At 51.9% G+C, this 14,417-nt stretch overlaps 1 protein-coding gene and 1 long non-coding RNA gene across 9 annotated transcripts in view; one reads left to right on the top strand and one right to left on the bottom strand.

Moving 5' to 3' along the window:
- The window catches only part of CASZ1 (castor zinc finger 1), a 254,650-nt gene that overhangs the window by 27,625 nt on the left and 212,608 nt on the right, over positions 1 to 14,417 (bottom strand). For all 8 annotated transcript variants that reach the window (XM_084494867.1, XM_084494866.1, XM_084494869.1 and 5 more), the window contains 5 exons: positions 12,496 to 12,564; positions 7,564 to 7,654; positions 5,428 to 5,592; positions 2,771 to 2,943; positions 1,175 to 2,043 (listed from right to left, as the gene is read on the bottom strand). In XM_084494867.1, the coding sequence (XP_084350993.1) occupies positions 1,175 to 2,043; positions 2,771 to 2,943; positions 5,428 to 5,592; positions 7,564 to 7,654; positions 12,496 to 12,564 (1,367 nt within the window). The remainder of the gene's footprint in view (positions 1 to 1,174; positions 2,044 to 2,770; positions 2,944 to 5,427; positions 5,593 to 7,563; positions 7,655 to 12,495; positions 12,565 to 14,417) is intronic.
- LOC311422145 lies at positions 5,369 to 7,452 on the top strand. The gene is made up of 3 exons (XR_014685207.1): positions 5,369 to 5,637; positions 6,401 to 6,533; positions 6,817 to 7,452. It is a non-coding gene; the product is annotated as an uncharacterized lncRNA (long non-coding RNA).

Below are 14,417 nucleotides of genomic sequence, written 5' to 3'. Positions count from 1 at the left end.
CAGCGTGGAAATTCTTCAAGTGATAATTATTGCAAAATTATGTCAAAGTTGTCCAGGCTATGGGCCCTTTAAAGGAGAAGGGCGGAAGGAGCGTGGGGGAGACCTGATTCTCTGCGCAAACTGTCATAACTAATTTGCGGGGCTGCCTCTTAAGCGTTTATTAAAGACTCCGTTAATGCTGAGGCAATGTGGCAGCTTTCGACTGCTAGTCAGGCCCCCGTCCCCGTCCCCAGTCCCAGCGTTGCCGTAGCGACGGCAGCGGCCTTGCCACTGCGCCTGCCCGGCAGCACCATCTGCCCAGGCCGGGGCTATCGGAGGTGACAGCCACCGGGCCCGGCCGAGCCCTCGCCACCACCTTGCCCCCCACAAAAATGAGGGTGTTTTTTTTTTAAATTGTGGCAGGGGGTTTTGTGCCGGGCCCGTGAGGTGTGGAGTCGAATTGAAGGAAAAGGGGGAAAGGAGGAAGAACAAGAAAACAAATTGAAGAGGAAAAAAAAAAAAAAAGAAGAAGAAAAGCGAAGAAAAAAGGAGGGGAAAAAAGTTGCTGACAGGAACATGTCTGCGGAGCTTTCTTCCACAATCCCCAAGTGACTAAAATATTAATTTACCCTCCGGCAGTACAGCTGACGGCGAGCTGCTTCTCAGCCAGCAAGTGGCATTTTATTAAAAAATAAAGGAAAATCGTTCCCTCAATGACCTTTCTCTGCTTTAGGAAACAATTTTTCAAAGAATAATTTTTAAAAGCATGCGAAAGTTCCCCTCCCTCTTTCACCACATGCCCTCGTCCCGCTCCCTCCTCGCCTGCCAGGAGGGCCCAGGGGCAGCGCTGGCGGTGCCGGCTGTGGGGCAGCCCAGAGCAGGGGGTGCCAACAGGCAGAGCCCCCCCTGACCCCACATTGCCAACCAGGTCCTGGCCATGGTCAGCAGGAGGCCGTGGAAGCACCTGGGAAACCATGCTGGGACTGCCTTCAAGGGTTCACTTGCTCCAAGGGGTTAACTGCCATTCGAAGGCGAACTGGTCACGTCCAAATTTATTTGCCCATTTCTGCTTCTTTATTACCCCCTTCCCCACCTCCAGTCCCCTGGACAACCAGGTGGCTTCTCATTCCCTCCTCTCCATATCATCAGGCACTCATTCCTTCTGCTAGTAGGGCAGCTGATGGGAGTAACTCACCTGCTTCCAGTGCCACAGAGGGCTTGAGTGCAGCTGCTGCCAGCCTGGCCATCATAGGAGAGATTAATCCCTTGCTAGCAGAGATCCTTTCCATTATGGACGCCGCTGGAGCCGGAGAAGAAGTAGCCGAAGGCTCACCAGATCCTGAGATGGCCTGGGATGAGGAATCTGTAGGAGCAGATGATGTTGGATTGGCGCCGGCCGAACCAGCAGCCATCAGGTTAGCCGAGCTGGCGGGAAGCGGCGTGGAGACCCGGCTGGGGATGATGGGGAAGAAGGATCCAGCTGTGCCAGGAAGCGCTGAGTTGGAGAGTGCCAGGGCCAAGGGAATATTGCTGGGAAGAGCCTGGGAGAGCAGGCCAGAGATCTTGGTGGCTGGTGTCATGCTGTTGGCAGGCTTGCTGGCCTGCGAGGAAGCGAGCTCGGCAGCAGAGGAGGGCGCAGCTGGGACTATGAGAGAAACGGAAGACTGCTGACTGGTGGGGGAGGCACTCAGGCTGGAGTTCTTGGAGCTCATAGCGGAGAAGTCAATAAGGTCATCGTTACTGGACTCCTCTTGCTCGTTATCCTTGGATCCCAGGAGAGAGGCAGGCAGGCCCAGCACTCCCGAGCTCCGGATGTGCCGGCGCTCGTGCTTGCGTTTATGGGAGGTCATCTGGCTGGTGGAGGTGAAGGTGAAGCCGCAGCCTGCCCTTATGCAGTGGAAGTGGTTGGTGGCCTTGCTGTAGACACAGCCCTCATACTTGCATTCCTCATACTTGTAGAACTTCTTGAAGCCATCCTTGGCATAGGCATCATCTTTGATGTGGTAGCTCTTGTGCTTCTCAATGTCACACTTGTTCTTGAAGGTGAAGGTACACCCAGGTCGCCTGCAAGGGCATCGAGGAGGAGAGAGTGGTTGGCTGTGCGGGCTAGGAGCACAACGCGGCTGCTGTCACCTGCCACCCTCTGGGATAAGGACTGGGGCCAGGATGAGACAGTGGCCCTGGCTGCAAAGGGGCTAAGGAGCTTTATGTGGGCCAACCTGTGACACCAAGTCAAGGAAAAAATGCTGCTGTGTGAGAGCCTGGAAGCCAACCCGACACTGAGAAACAACCAGGATAATATGGGGTTGCAAGAACCCCACTGCAAGTTCCAACCAAAACAGCAGCTAAAGGGGACTAAGATACAAACTGTGCTTTCCCACTCTTCCTGAAAATGTGAGAAATCAATAGAAGAGCATTTGTGTACAGAAGGCAGAGTCTGGCCCTGAAAGGGAGGAGCTGGCTGGAATGAGCTCTAGCATGAAAGTGCTATTAGCAGTGTATTAGTGCCCTCCCCCACCCCCGAGTTGAACACTGTCAGGGATGAGCGCTGTGATCGCCTTCCCCAGTGATTCCTGGATCTGTTTTCTTTATTTCCTCAGATCACTGCAGACAATGACAATCCTGGGAATCACATCTGCCCTGGAGCACGAGCTCTCACAAGAGCAGCATGGAGTAGGCCATGCCAGGGTAGACTGAGGCCCTGTGCACAATCCTGAATTTACGACGTGGCAGGAGGCAAACAGACCCTCCATCTCAGAGGCAGGATTCCCGTCTTTTCCTGCAATCTCACCTGCAGTGAAAATGAGTGGTTTTCTGCCCGTAGAACTGGCATTCCACGGTGCCACAGTCCTCCGTGGCACGGAACCGCTGAAACCCGTCGTTGATGAGCTGCGTGTTTTTCTTGTGAAAGTTCTCATGGGTCATCACGTCCGAGGTGCTTGTGTAGACCTTGTTACAACCCACCTACCCCAGGCAAAACAGGGAGTCATCAGTATAGTGTTCTAACACCACAATCTTATTAACATCAGCGATAATAAACATATGAGCAGCACACATACATTTCAGAGTTCCATTTGGACATTTCTCCTAGGAGCATTAAGTCATCACTTTAATTCCCAGTTTAAAGACTGATAGAGCAGTCACGAACAAAAGCTACTCTCCGGGCAGAAAAAAGGGGAGGATGCAGAGATAAAAGACCAGCTACAGATAATCGTGTCTGTGTGGGGAGGAAAGAAGCAGAGTTCCTGCTCCTAAGGAGAAAAGAACAGACTGACAGATGCCATTACTTTTTGTCATCTTGGAGCAACATGGAACAGAGCAGGACTTGTGTCTATTTGCGGGATGTGAAATTGCCTGGGAATGAGTTATTTACATCTTCCTTCCTTCTAGAAGAAAGGCCGGGTAGTGCAACAAGAGGCCAATCTTTTGAGCTCGTAATATGCAGGTTTCATCTGAGCAAAGCACATACCCTATGTTCAGCTGATCTTAGCAAACTGGTGGCTTTTTTTCCCTGTCACTGCTCAAGACTACCAGTTCAATAATGTTAAACTTGTGGAGCAAAATGGGAATGGTGTGACGAGGACGGAATGCTGAAAACCTGCCTTCCTCTGGGTAAAGCGGGCAACTTTGCCATATTGAGTAAAAAAACACTGGAATCTGAAAACGTCCTCAGCCCTGCTGAGGGAGGATTTTTTTTTTTCCTTTTCTTCTCTAGCACAACGTGTGCCAATGCCTGCACCATCTCAGAAGTGAAGAGAACGAAAACACCACCTCTCAGTTCAGCCCAGGTTGATTCAAACAGGCAATAACAAAACCCATGACAAATACCCAGAAAAAAAAATAAAAGGGATCTCCAGCTATTTCCAATATAAAAGAGCCTCTCTCTCTCTGCACTGACACCTTGAAAAAAGACAGACCCTGCACGGCATTAAAAAAAAGAATTAAACAAAAACCTCCTTAGGAATAATTTGCAATGCAGCTCTTGGTGCTAAAGCCTAAAAAAATGTCAGTTTATATAAACAACTAACTGAATTTTATCCACACCAATTATGGACATAAAGAAAAAAAAACCCATGAGATGGATGGCACAAATCCTGCCATTTAAGCAATATTTTCTTTAATTGGGAGTTTATGTTCGGACACCTTTCCTGTAAGACACTGCTTACATGGGCATTATTTTACTGGAAGACAGTGGGCACAGAATGGAATTACCCATATATAGCTGTGGAAAAGAGGGTCTCTATTCAAAGGCAGAGCGACTTAAAGCTGTGAAACGTTCCTTGTGCTCTAAAAAAAATTAAACAAATCCCATCCTGGTCGATTGAAGAAACTGAGCAATGAATATTATGAAGAATAACAGAAAATGTCCTCAAGAGAAAGTCACATGAAGTTCCCAATTTATCAACAGCTTGTAAGCACATGCTTAAACCAGCCCCTATTCAGGACAGTACTTGAGTGCATGCCTAACGTTTAAGTATGTGCTTAAACCCCATTGACTTCAGAGAGCTTACCTGACTTCAAGTCAAACATATGCTTAAGTCTATCCCAGCAAAGCATTTAAGCATGTGATTAAGGCCTTGTGACTGTAACCGGGGTCTTAAACTGCTGGGATCGGGCAGGAAGGGAGACAGGAGTTAGAAAAGCTTTCACTAAGGACTGCCTGGTGGTTCTCCCTTTGCAACATTCTCAAGGCAATGGTTTAGGCCACAATTTTAATGAAACAAGCATATATCAAACCCTCTAATCTAAGGCACAATCAGGGTAAGACCTAAACAATTTGGTGTGTCCGTGTTTAAAAACAGCAAAGGGGTCACAGCTAGATCCAGGCAGCAGCCCCAGCTCCGGGCACACAGCTTGGAGCCTGGCTCACAGCTGTGAATCAAAGCTCACAGCTGACACTACAGAAAAGTAAACTCCAGTACCACTGGCAGAGGAGATGGAGAACCAGGGGTGTCAAGTCTAGATAGGTGACATTAAAATTTAATTACTTTAGAAACTGATTATGGAGGAAATGAACCCAGTGTTAAAGGGCAGGTGTTCCACAGAAAAGTCTGATTTTAAGGGAGTACCAGACCAGATTTGGTGGAGGCAGCAGTGCTGCTGCAGAGAGGCCCCCAAATCTCAGAGAAGGCGACTTGCCTGAACAAGTGAAGCCCAAGACTGCCAGGAAACCTTGAGCCCTTTGCCTCACTGCATGCACAAGGCTTCTACAACCAAGTAGAAGTGGACAAGTGCAGTGAGGGAACAGCCTCTCCAGAGAGGAGCCTGAATCAGAGGCGAGCAGGAGAGGCTCAGAGCACTTTGCATCGCCCCTTTGCTCTCTAGCGAGGAAGGGTTGGGCCGCCTGGACACGAGACTGCTTTCAGTCCACCCAGAAAGGACTCAGCTCACACAACAGCTCTCGGTTCACTTCAGGTGCTACCACGGAGTCCCCGGCGCAGCGGTTACCTGCATGCAGTGGTAGTGTGTGCTTTTCCCGTTCAGGTGGCAGCCGTGGTAGTACACGCTGCAGTCATCCAAGGGGCTGAAGCGCATGAAGCCGTGCTGGAGGGAGTTATCACGTTTCTTGTGCATGTTGTAATGCCGAATCACATCCTGTTTACTAGTGAATCTCTGGAGAGATACAGAGACAGAGTGAGACACACGTGATGGGAGTGGGTGAGTAATCCTGGGGGCAGGGATTTTTGTTGTTGTTGTTAATAAACTTATGGTACCGGGAGTCTAAAGCTCAGCAGCGGTCACCCCAAGAGAGTCAGATTAAAGACAAACTGTGTGCGTGTATTTTCTTGGTAAAGGGCAAGTGTATGCACATGAAAACTTTGAAGTAAACATGACACTGGGGTGATGTCCGGAATATGCTCCCTGCAGCTTTAAGGCTGCAATTCTTCTAACATAATTTTAGCTGCTACTATCTCAAGAACTGCTATAGTTAGAAAGCAAGCCAGTGAACTAAACAGCCTGCAAGAGAGTAATCCCAGCTTCCAAATCCCTCTCTGTAGTGGTTAGCAAGACACTGGCTGCCACACTCATGTCAGACTAGAAACTGGGAAAAACACTCTGCTCTTTTATAGCATCTTCCCGTTATCAGCCGTCTGCCACCCCTGCAAGGTGGGATTAGGGAACGGGTGCAGAACTTTCTTCCAGTCACAGGAAAAGCTGGTAGCAGAGCTCCGAGCTAAATCTGGATGACCAGAAGATCCCTTTCACCGTCTACCTGCTTGAAGTACTGAAGGGGTACCCCACTCTCGGAGCAGGCTAAGTGCCTTTAAAATGAAGCTTTTCATTTCTACTTCCCACAGACATCAATATTTAACAGAGAAGGTGGGAAAGTAAATCTGATTTTTTAAAAGAAATCAATATCCATTTATTTTGAGGAGTAATTGGAAAGGCCTGTATTCTAATGTTTAACAACTTTTTCCAGTCTCCCTCACAGGAAACAAATGATTATCGCTTCCACTCTTTCCTCCTATAATATCAATCCTGATCAATCTCGTTGGTATTGGCATGGGAATAGATGGATATAGATTTCACCGGGAATCCCTTGGAGGCTGGAGGTATGATTTCCCAGGGCGTACGTACAGGATTGCTATTGCCAATCATCGTTAATTTGTGCCCACTTATTACAGAGCGTTACTTATTATAAAATATATCTCAGCCATAAAATAATTTGCATTTTAAAAAGCAGCCTAAATCCTTATTCCCTGCGAGACCAGACAGCTCCTTTGCAAGCAGCTTCCAGACTCCTTAGGAAATAATCATGAGGCCAATCATAACAATTTTTTTTTTCCTGTCTTTCCATTCTTTGCGTTTCTCTCTTCGTGGTGCACCGTGTTGCAGTTGGGACAGCCTCATCTCGATTACCAAACGCTGGGCTGGCAGGACACTACACACATCCCAGAGAAAAACCCTCCTTGGATCAATAGAAACCCGCCGCGGAGCTCAGCAGAGCCAGATCAACTTCCCGCGCTGTGGTCAGACTCGTTCCTTTGAGACCAGAAGGTCTCAAGGGGTAGGGCAGGACTTGTGTCTGCTGCACGGTGGAGGCGAGCTCTGGGATTCCCCCTTACACACACGCAGCCTGACCACAGAAGTGGCAGAGGCGAGCTCGCAGACCTGGGCCGAGGGTAAACACTCCCGGCACGTGACTCGGCTGCCTTGACGTCGCTGCCCTGGCACTTCTCCCAGCAATTACGGCATCGCACATGCTCCTGCCCCCAAGCTCTCCCCACAGATCCCGGCCTGCTGCTGGTCTTATTGGGTGTTTTGTTGCAGCTACTGCTGCTACAGCCTCGCTCGGGCAGCAGGAGGGGAAGAGGCAGACTAGCAGAACAGCATGCCCTGGTTTCGGGCACAATTTGTAACGAGGCAGAATTTATTCTCCTGGTTTCACTGATGTAAATCTGGAGTAGCTCCCACTGACTTGAGCTGATCTATATTCTAGCAAATTCAAAATATATCTTGCCCTCTTTTCAGAGACAAAGAGCGATGAGGATGTGTGCATGTGGGACGGAGCACGGGGAGACACGAATCTTCCCGAGGCAGGACTCGGGGAGCTGTGCTGGTCCCTGCTTCCCGTTCCCTTACCTGGTAGTTGCACTCTGGGTCAAGGCAGTGGTAATGTTCTCGGTACTGGTATGCACAGTGTATGTGTCCACAGTGCTGGCTGCCAGAGAACCTGCGAGCACGAGAGGAGCACAGAAGGGAGAAAGGAAGAGAGTGAAACGGTGTCCTGTCCTGTCCTGTCCTGTCCTGTCCTGTCCTGGCAGCAGTGTCTGTAAGCACGGCACAAAGGGAGTAGGTCCCACTCCTTCATCCCACGTGTTCAGGTCATCAAACCCCATCAACTTGACCACCTCCGAGGGTGGTGATCCCTCCCACCTTCCCTTTGTTATTTGTCACTGCTTAAAAAGGTGTTTCCTGAGCAAGATCTTTCTGGGCTTTTACCTCCCCGAGCTGCATGTGCTTTTCTTGGAAATTCACCTCCATTATTTAGAAGCTGCTTACCTGGGAAGAGTAAGAAAGTGCGGCTGGTTCCCTGAACTACATACCACACAGATCTAGTTTGGATATCTCAGCAGTGAGTTTCAGAAACTTCCCACACCACGAGGAGACCAATTAACATCGGTCCAATACAGACCCTCGGCATGTGCGCATCCAGCAGGACCTCAGAAAAGCTCAGGCATTCGTTTGTTTGTACAAGTTATGCCTCGGTGTTTTTCTTTCTAGTTGCAATATGGTGTCACGCTACTGGGAAGGCTGCAAAGCAGCAGAGGGTAAGCCACAAAGGCAGTGGAAAATCATGGCACGATTATGTAGGAGCTCTTCCAGTGAGATGGAGAGTAAGGGAAGGACAGGGCGATGGAGCAGCAGGGCCAGGATGAACGCTGCAGGCAGACCTGTGTGCACGTCCCTCCCCATGCACAGCAGCACTGACCAGTCCCACTAATCATCATCTTCCAGGTGGATGCAGCATTTGCTCACGACAAGATACCGCAAGGCAGAGCCACGGGGCTTCCAGCCTGCCTCACGTGCAGGTGAGAGCAGGGCACAAGGACAGCAGCCAGCAACGCGCACCCGCTCCATTCGCCACCACCCAGCCTTCCACGCAACAAATCTGGGAAGTCCTGGCATACGGGGTGGGAAAAAAGGGCAGAAAGGCCGAATGGTATCTGCAGATAAATGGACGCTTGGGCTGCCAGACAGAGCAGTAACTGGGGAAGGGGTGGTGCAGCGCCGGGCTGCTCCGTGCAGGGATCTCCGGTGTGTGTTCCTGAGGAACCTGGAGGAGCTTGAAAGGGAAAAGCAGCGGAGGGAAGGGGACTCAGAGGGGAAACATTCAAAGATAAAGTGCCATCTGCTCAAAGGTTCCTCACGTCACTTTGTGCTAAACGCACCGGGAGCGCACATGATAAAGGGCATTGGAAAGAAATGAGGAAGGAGAGAGGGAAAAAAAGGAAAAAAAGGAAAAAAAGGAAAAAAAGGAAAAAAAGGAAAAAAAGGAAAAAAAGGAAAAAAAGGAAAAAAAGGGGGGTGAAGGTGTTCTGGGGCAATGGGTGGAGGGGGCAGGAGCAGGGAGGATTACGGAGTGTTGTAAGGGGCACTGTGTAAGCACTAAGCTGCAGGGCAGGAAAGGGAGCCGGGATGAAAAGCAGCACTAAATACACGTCCTGAAGTGCAGTGAGGAAGAGGAGGTCAACTGTGGAGACAGCAGGGCCTCCTGGAGATGGAGAGGGGGCTTAATTGACAGAAAAGATAGACAATGCTAAAAAATTAAATGACTTCTTTGCCTCAGCGTTCACAAAGGGAGACGGGGACAGATGCCAGGAGCAGACTTGCCTTTCCCTGGGGAAGGAGAAGAAATACTGCAGGAAATCGGGATCACGCCAGAACAGGTGATTGAGAAACTGGAACAAACCCCGGCAGCGGAGAAGAAACAAACCACAAGGCAAACAGCAACGCTGGCTGCGCAAACAGAGGTGTGGAGCTGGGAGGGGAGGCGGCGAGCCCGGCCGGCGGCGGGGCAGCGGCGAGGCTCGCACGGGGCATGGGCAGCAGCCTGAGTCACTGGGACACCAAGCAGCACCCCAGCAGCCCGTCCTGCTGCTCCGGGGCTGCGTGTCAGCAGCCTGGAAAGGCCGAGGAACTGCTCGGCGGAAAGCTTCCTCCCTGCCGCAGGGATGAGATGGGGAGGAGAGAGCAAAGGGCTGGAGGGTTGGGGAGTGCTGGCCAGGCAGGGAGGAGGGGAAGACAGAGAGCTGGCAAAGGCAGCTCTCCGGCAGAGCTGTCCAAAAGGGCATCCCAAGCGAGGATGCGAACGCAGCAGAGATGCCAACTGCAGCAGCAGAAGGGCCAGGCACCAAAGAAATCCGCCCGGATGGGATGAGTTACTTGGAGCATCCCAACAGGAGCCGCTCACAGGCTCAGGTCCAAGGGCATCAGCTGAGTGAGCTCCCCGGCCCTGCAAACCCTGCCCTGGCAGAGGTGTGAGTGTGTGAGTGTGTGTGTGAGTGTGTGTGTGCATGGGTGGGAGTGGTTGTGGGTGTGTTTGTGGGGTGCCCAGTGCAGGAAGGGAGCGGCGGGCGCTCGACCACGCTCAGCGCCCGGGGCAGGAGGGAAGCGGCACGCACAGCACCACGGGGCGAGGCGGCTCCTGCAGTCTGCAGGGCCAGGCTCCTAAAGGGTTATCTTTATCCTCTGTTTCTTCTGACACTTGAAACAGTTCAAAGCTATTAATTTTTAAAGCACAGCATCTGTTTAGCTTTTCCCTAACAGGAGAGCTCGCGCAGCACCCACTCACTTACACGCACACACACGCGCCCATCTCCATGCCCTGCTCCGAGGAGCATCGACACCCCTGGTAATTTACAGGACTGGACCCGCAGTTTGCATGCACATGAGCAGGCACGAGCACACACACACACCTGATTGCAAACTTGCAGCCCATTTCAGCACGCCGATATGCAAATCCAGGCTCCTGAGTTGTGCGCACAGGCACAGAGATTCATTTTCACAAGTGCAACTCCCTCCCCCTTCCCTTACTTTAATCTCTTCACTTTTTTTTTTTTTTTTTTTTTTTTGCCAGAAAGAACTAGTCTCGATCTGGCAAGAGTTAGAACGAAAAAACCAAGATAAATAAATAATAATAAAAATAATAAATAAAGAAGTCAGCATGCTTAGTGAGTGTTTACAGACTCATTACCCTGTAACGATGATGTGAAAGAAGGAAGAAAAAAACCCACCCCAATTACAAGGGGGGGAGGAAACCCACACAGAAATAAATATTTAAGCAAGTGCTGCCAGAAGCACCATCTGCTGAGGCACTAATAATAATAATAATAATTTTTTCTGTGGTCTTTTTTTTTTTTTTTTTTAATTATAAATATAGAGGGGAAAAAAAAAAAGCACAAAAAAACAACCCAACCCAAACTAGCTAAGTAAGAGGTTTTGTTTTGTTGTGTGAGAGAATGGATTATCCCTGGGCAGCTTTTGGCAGTGGCTTTGGCAAACTCATTAAGCTAATTATGCAGCGCAGACATACAGTGTCGTGTCTCTCTCCCCCCCCACACCCCCCCACCCCCTTGATTTTAAGGCTTTAAACTGTTTTTAAAATTGTGTGTAAATTGAAGGGAAGTGGCTGTGCTGCCAACGGGCGGCTTGCGGAGCTCTCTGAGCAGGATGTGGTGTCCCTGAGCTATCTCACAAGCCTCCCTCGGTTACCTGCCTGACCCCGGGGAAGGGGCTTGCAGAGCGCTCCGAGGCGTGGATGTGGTCGCGATTACACAGGGCTCTGCTTCAGAGGGGAACTGGGGACAGAGCGAGTGGCATCGCCTCTCCCTCTGCAACCTCCGAGCACAACCCAGCTCCGTCTCAGCAGTCAAAGGGCACTGCTGCTCCTGCCCCACGCCGAGCTGGGCTCGGAGCCCTGCTCTCGTTCCCGGACCCTCCCAGGAGGCAGCGAGGGGCTGATGTGTGTGCAAACGTCCTCTCTTCCCATGTGGTCTTCTGTCTTTCTCCTACATCATGGGTTTGGGCAGAAGGGCTGCAGGGGCATCGCCTTTGGGTCTGTTCCTGCCTCCCCTGCCCACGTGCCAAAGCTTCCCTCGCAGCTCCCCAGCAGCCGGCTGCCCCCAGGGAGCTTCTGGAGGTGGCAGCAAGGTGGGGACGCACGCTGCACGTCTCCCTCCCTGCTTGCTAGGAAGTGGCCAAGTGCTGGTGGGAGCAAACCCTTCGCTTTTATCTCTAGAAAGAAGGGTTTGTTTGTTTCCCTACCGGTGTCCTTCCATAAACATGGGGCTGGCATGGTTAGCTCCGTGCCAGTACGGAGGGAGGATCCAGCAGGCCAGGAGCAGGGGCTGGTGAGTGACAAAAAGAGGCAGGTGTCGTGCAATAACCTCCCCTGTCCCTGGTGGCATCGCCCCGTGCAGCACTGCAGCCTGGGCTCCCTCTCAGCATCGCTTGTTCCTCGTCCAGAGCTGAGCTGAGGTGCCCCAGCCCGCACCTTCCTCACAAAGGGTTTCTCAAATGAAGGAGCTGCAAAATATCCTGGGGTAAATATCCCCCCCTGATGCTGAGACCTGCCTAAACTCAATTTCACTCGTGGATTCCTCCCAGCCTGGGTTCTCAGGGGCGAGATGTTCTCTGCCTGCCTCCCGTGGGCACTGGACCTGGCAGGGGGAAGAGGCAGGAGCTGGCACCGCAGCGGGCACAGCCTGACAGCTAGGAGACGGCGCTCCCATTTACATCACGGGCTTCTGCAGGGAAACATTTTTCCACTATTTGTCACAACGTCTAACAGCTCTGGGGAGCCGAGCATGCTCTTGGCATGCCTGTACACCTCTCACAGCTACTGCTCTCCCAGGCAGGGGAACAGAGCGAGCACAGATGCCAGAGGGAAATGGAAGTGCCAAGGGCTGCTTTAAACACTTGGCCCGGCTGGCCGAGACCTCCTGCCTCCCCCCACCGCTCCGCCCTCGTCCTTCCAGCCCTCTCCCCAAGAAAGCCCGGAGTTTTGCCTACCTGGCAATATACTTCTGGTAAATATTTACATCTTCGCTGACGGCTGGTTTGTCAGTGGGTAATCCGTTCCTAGTGAGAAACACACAGGGCAGAGCTGGTTAGCGGAGGGACAGGGCACGGCCGCTCTCCTGGTTTCGCTCTCACGCCTCGAGGTATCTGGGTACCTGTGTGTGGACCTGGGGTGGCCACGGGAAGACCAAGAGCTCCCTGAGCACCTTGCAATACCACCTGCTTTTGCAGAGATGAGGCATTTATGTACCTTAATCACAAAACAACCAAACAGCACCCAAATGCCATATGAGCTCGGGTGACTAGGCACCATTAGGAAGCAGAAAGTTGCATCCTACTCACCCTCTCCTCCTACTCACGGCAGCTCTGCAGCCTGGTTTAACAAGGACACCTTTGCCCAGGGTTTGCTTGGAGTTAAGACGAGCTCAGGGCAGGTTTCATAGCGTTAGGTGGCAGAGCTGCAACCCGTGGCTGGGATATGTGTGTATGTGTGAGAGGGAGGGGTAATTCCTGCCAGGGTTTTGGGCCCAGGGGGGTCTGAAGGAGAAGGCAGGTCCCAGACAGCAGGGAGCACTTCCTCCACCAGCGCAGTTAATGAGCTGCCTTCCTTTAGCACAAAACCCTGTGTCTAGCAGGCAGCCTGAAGGAGAAGGATCAGAGCCTCCAGTGCTCCAGTGTGTGATCAGGTGCCCCAGGTCACCCCCAGCCCCACCACCATGCCCCAGCCAAGGCAGTCTTGGGGCACGGGGAGGAGGGATCACCATGGTGCTGCAAACCCCATCCGCAGGCGGCAGGAAATGAGCACGAGAAAGGCAATCAGACTGGGATCCCAGCGCAACGCGGAGGCAGAGGAGCAGAGGCTCGCAGCCCCCGCACACAGCTCGACGGTGGCCGTGGCACAGCCGGCAGCTGAGCGCCCCAGAGACCCGGCAGGCACAGAGCCCCCGGCCACATCACCCCTCACAACAAGGCACTGTGCCTCCAGGAATATTTACAGCAGTGGTTTTTAGTAAGAGCAGTGCCTGCCTGCCATCTGGAGCACGTACCAGCTTCACCCCGACCAGGGAGCAGAAGAGAACAGCAATAATCCTTTACCCTCTGCCGTACAGCCAGGTGAGGATTCAGCCCAAGGCCTCCCAACAGTGAGGACAGGTAAATCCGAGCCATCAGAACAAAACAGGCACGTGCCTCCCTCCCTGCTTGCAGCTTGACTCGGATAAATCATGGGACTGTAAGATTTAAAGTGTCTGTTGGGCAGAATTTGGCCCTTTTTCATGTGGCAGCAGAGGTTTCAGGACCCCCAGCAGCCCTGGCACTCTCACCGTGCCATGGCATGAATGCAGCGTGGTGGTGCGTCTGTGTCCCTCGGTCCAACGCTGGCTTTCCTGCAGCTCCCACCTCTGGAAGCCAAGCTACGAAGGAAGCCAAGGTTTGGCAAGGCCTTTGGCCATCTCCATTCAGTCCACAGCATCGCTGCAGAGATTGCCAGCACTGTGTGTGTAGGAGGTTATTAGTGGTAATTGGGCTAATGAGTTTGCCCAGTCTGGGGGGTAATTGAATCACCTCTATTTGTGTAAGGAACAGGCAAATTGAGAAGACACAGGCCTGGTCCCACAAAAGCACGTCTATGCCTAACTCCTATGAAAATTAATGGGAATCAGGCACTAAAATGTCTTCAGTGGTCTGGGACGCACAGAAGGCCCCATCTTGCCAACAGCCAGCAGAGTTTTGCCATCGAGTTGGATGGCAGCGAGGATCAGGCTCTCCTGCAGCCATGGCTGGCCGCCTGGGGCACCGCAGGGAGAAGGAAGGAAGCAGTTACGATCTCGACCTCAGAGTGCTGACAGCACCACGTCCCCTTATCTGTCCTTTCAGCAGACAACCCCAGGAGCTAGTGGGCTCTGGATTCATGG

The sequence above is a fragment of the Aythya ferina genome (assembly GCF_964211825.1).
Source record: "Aythya ferina genome assembly, chromosome: 21".
In the NCBI taxonomy this organism is placed as follows: domain Eukaryota; kingdom Metazoa; phylum Chordata; class Aves; order Anseriformes; family Anatidae; genus Aythya; species Aythya ferina.
Note: the sequence above shows the minus strand (reverse complement) of the source record. Positions and strands in the feature narration are given on the sequence as shown.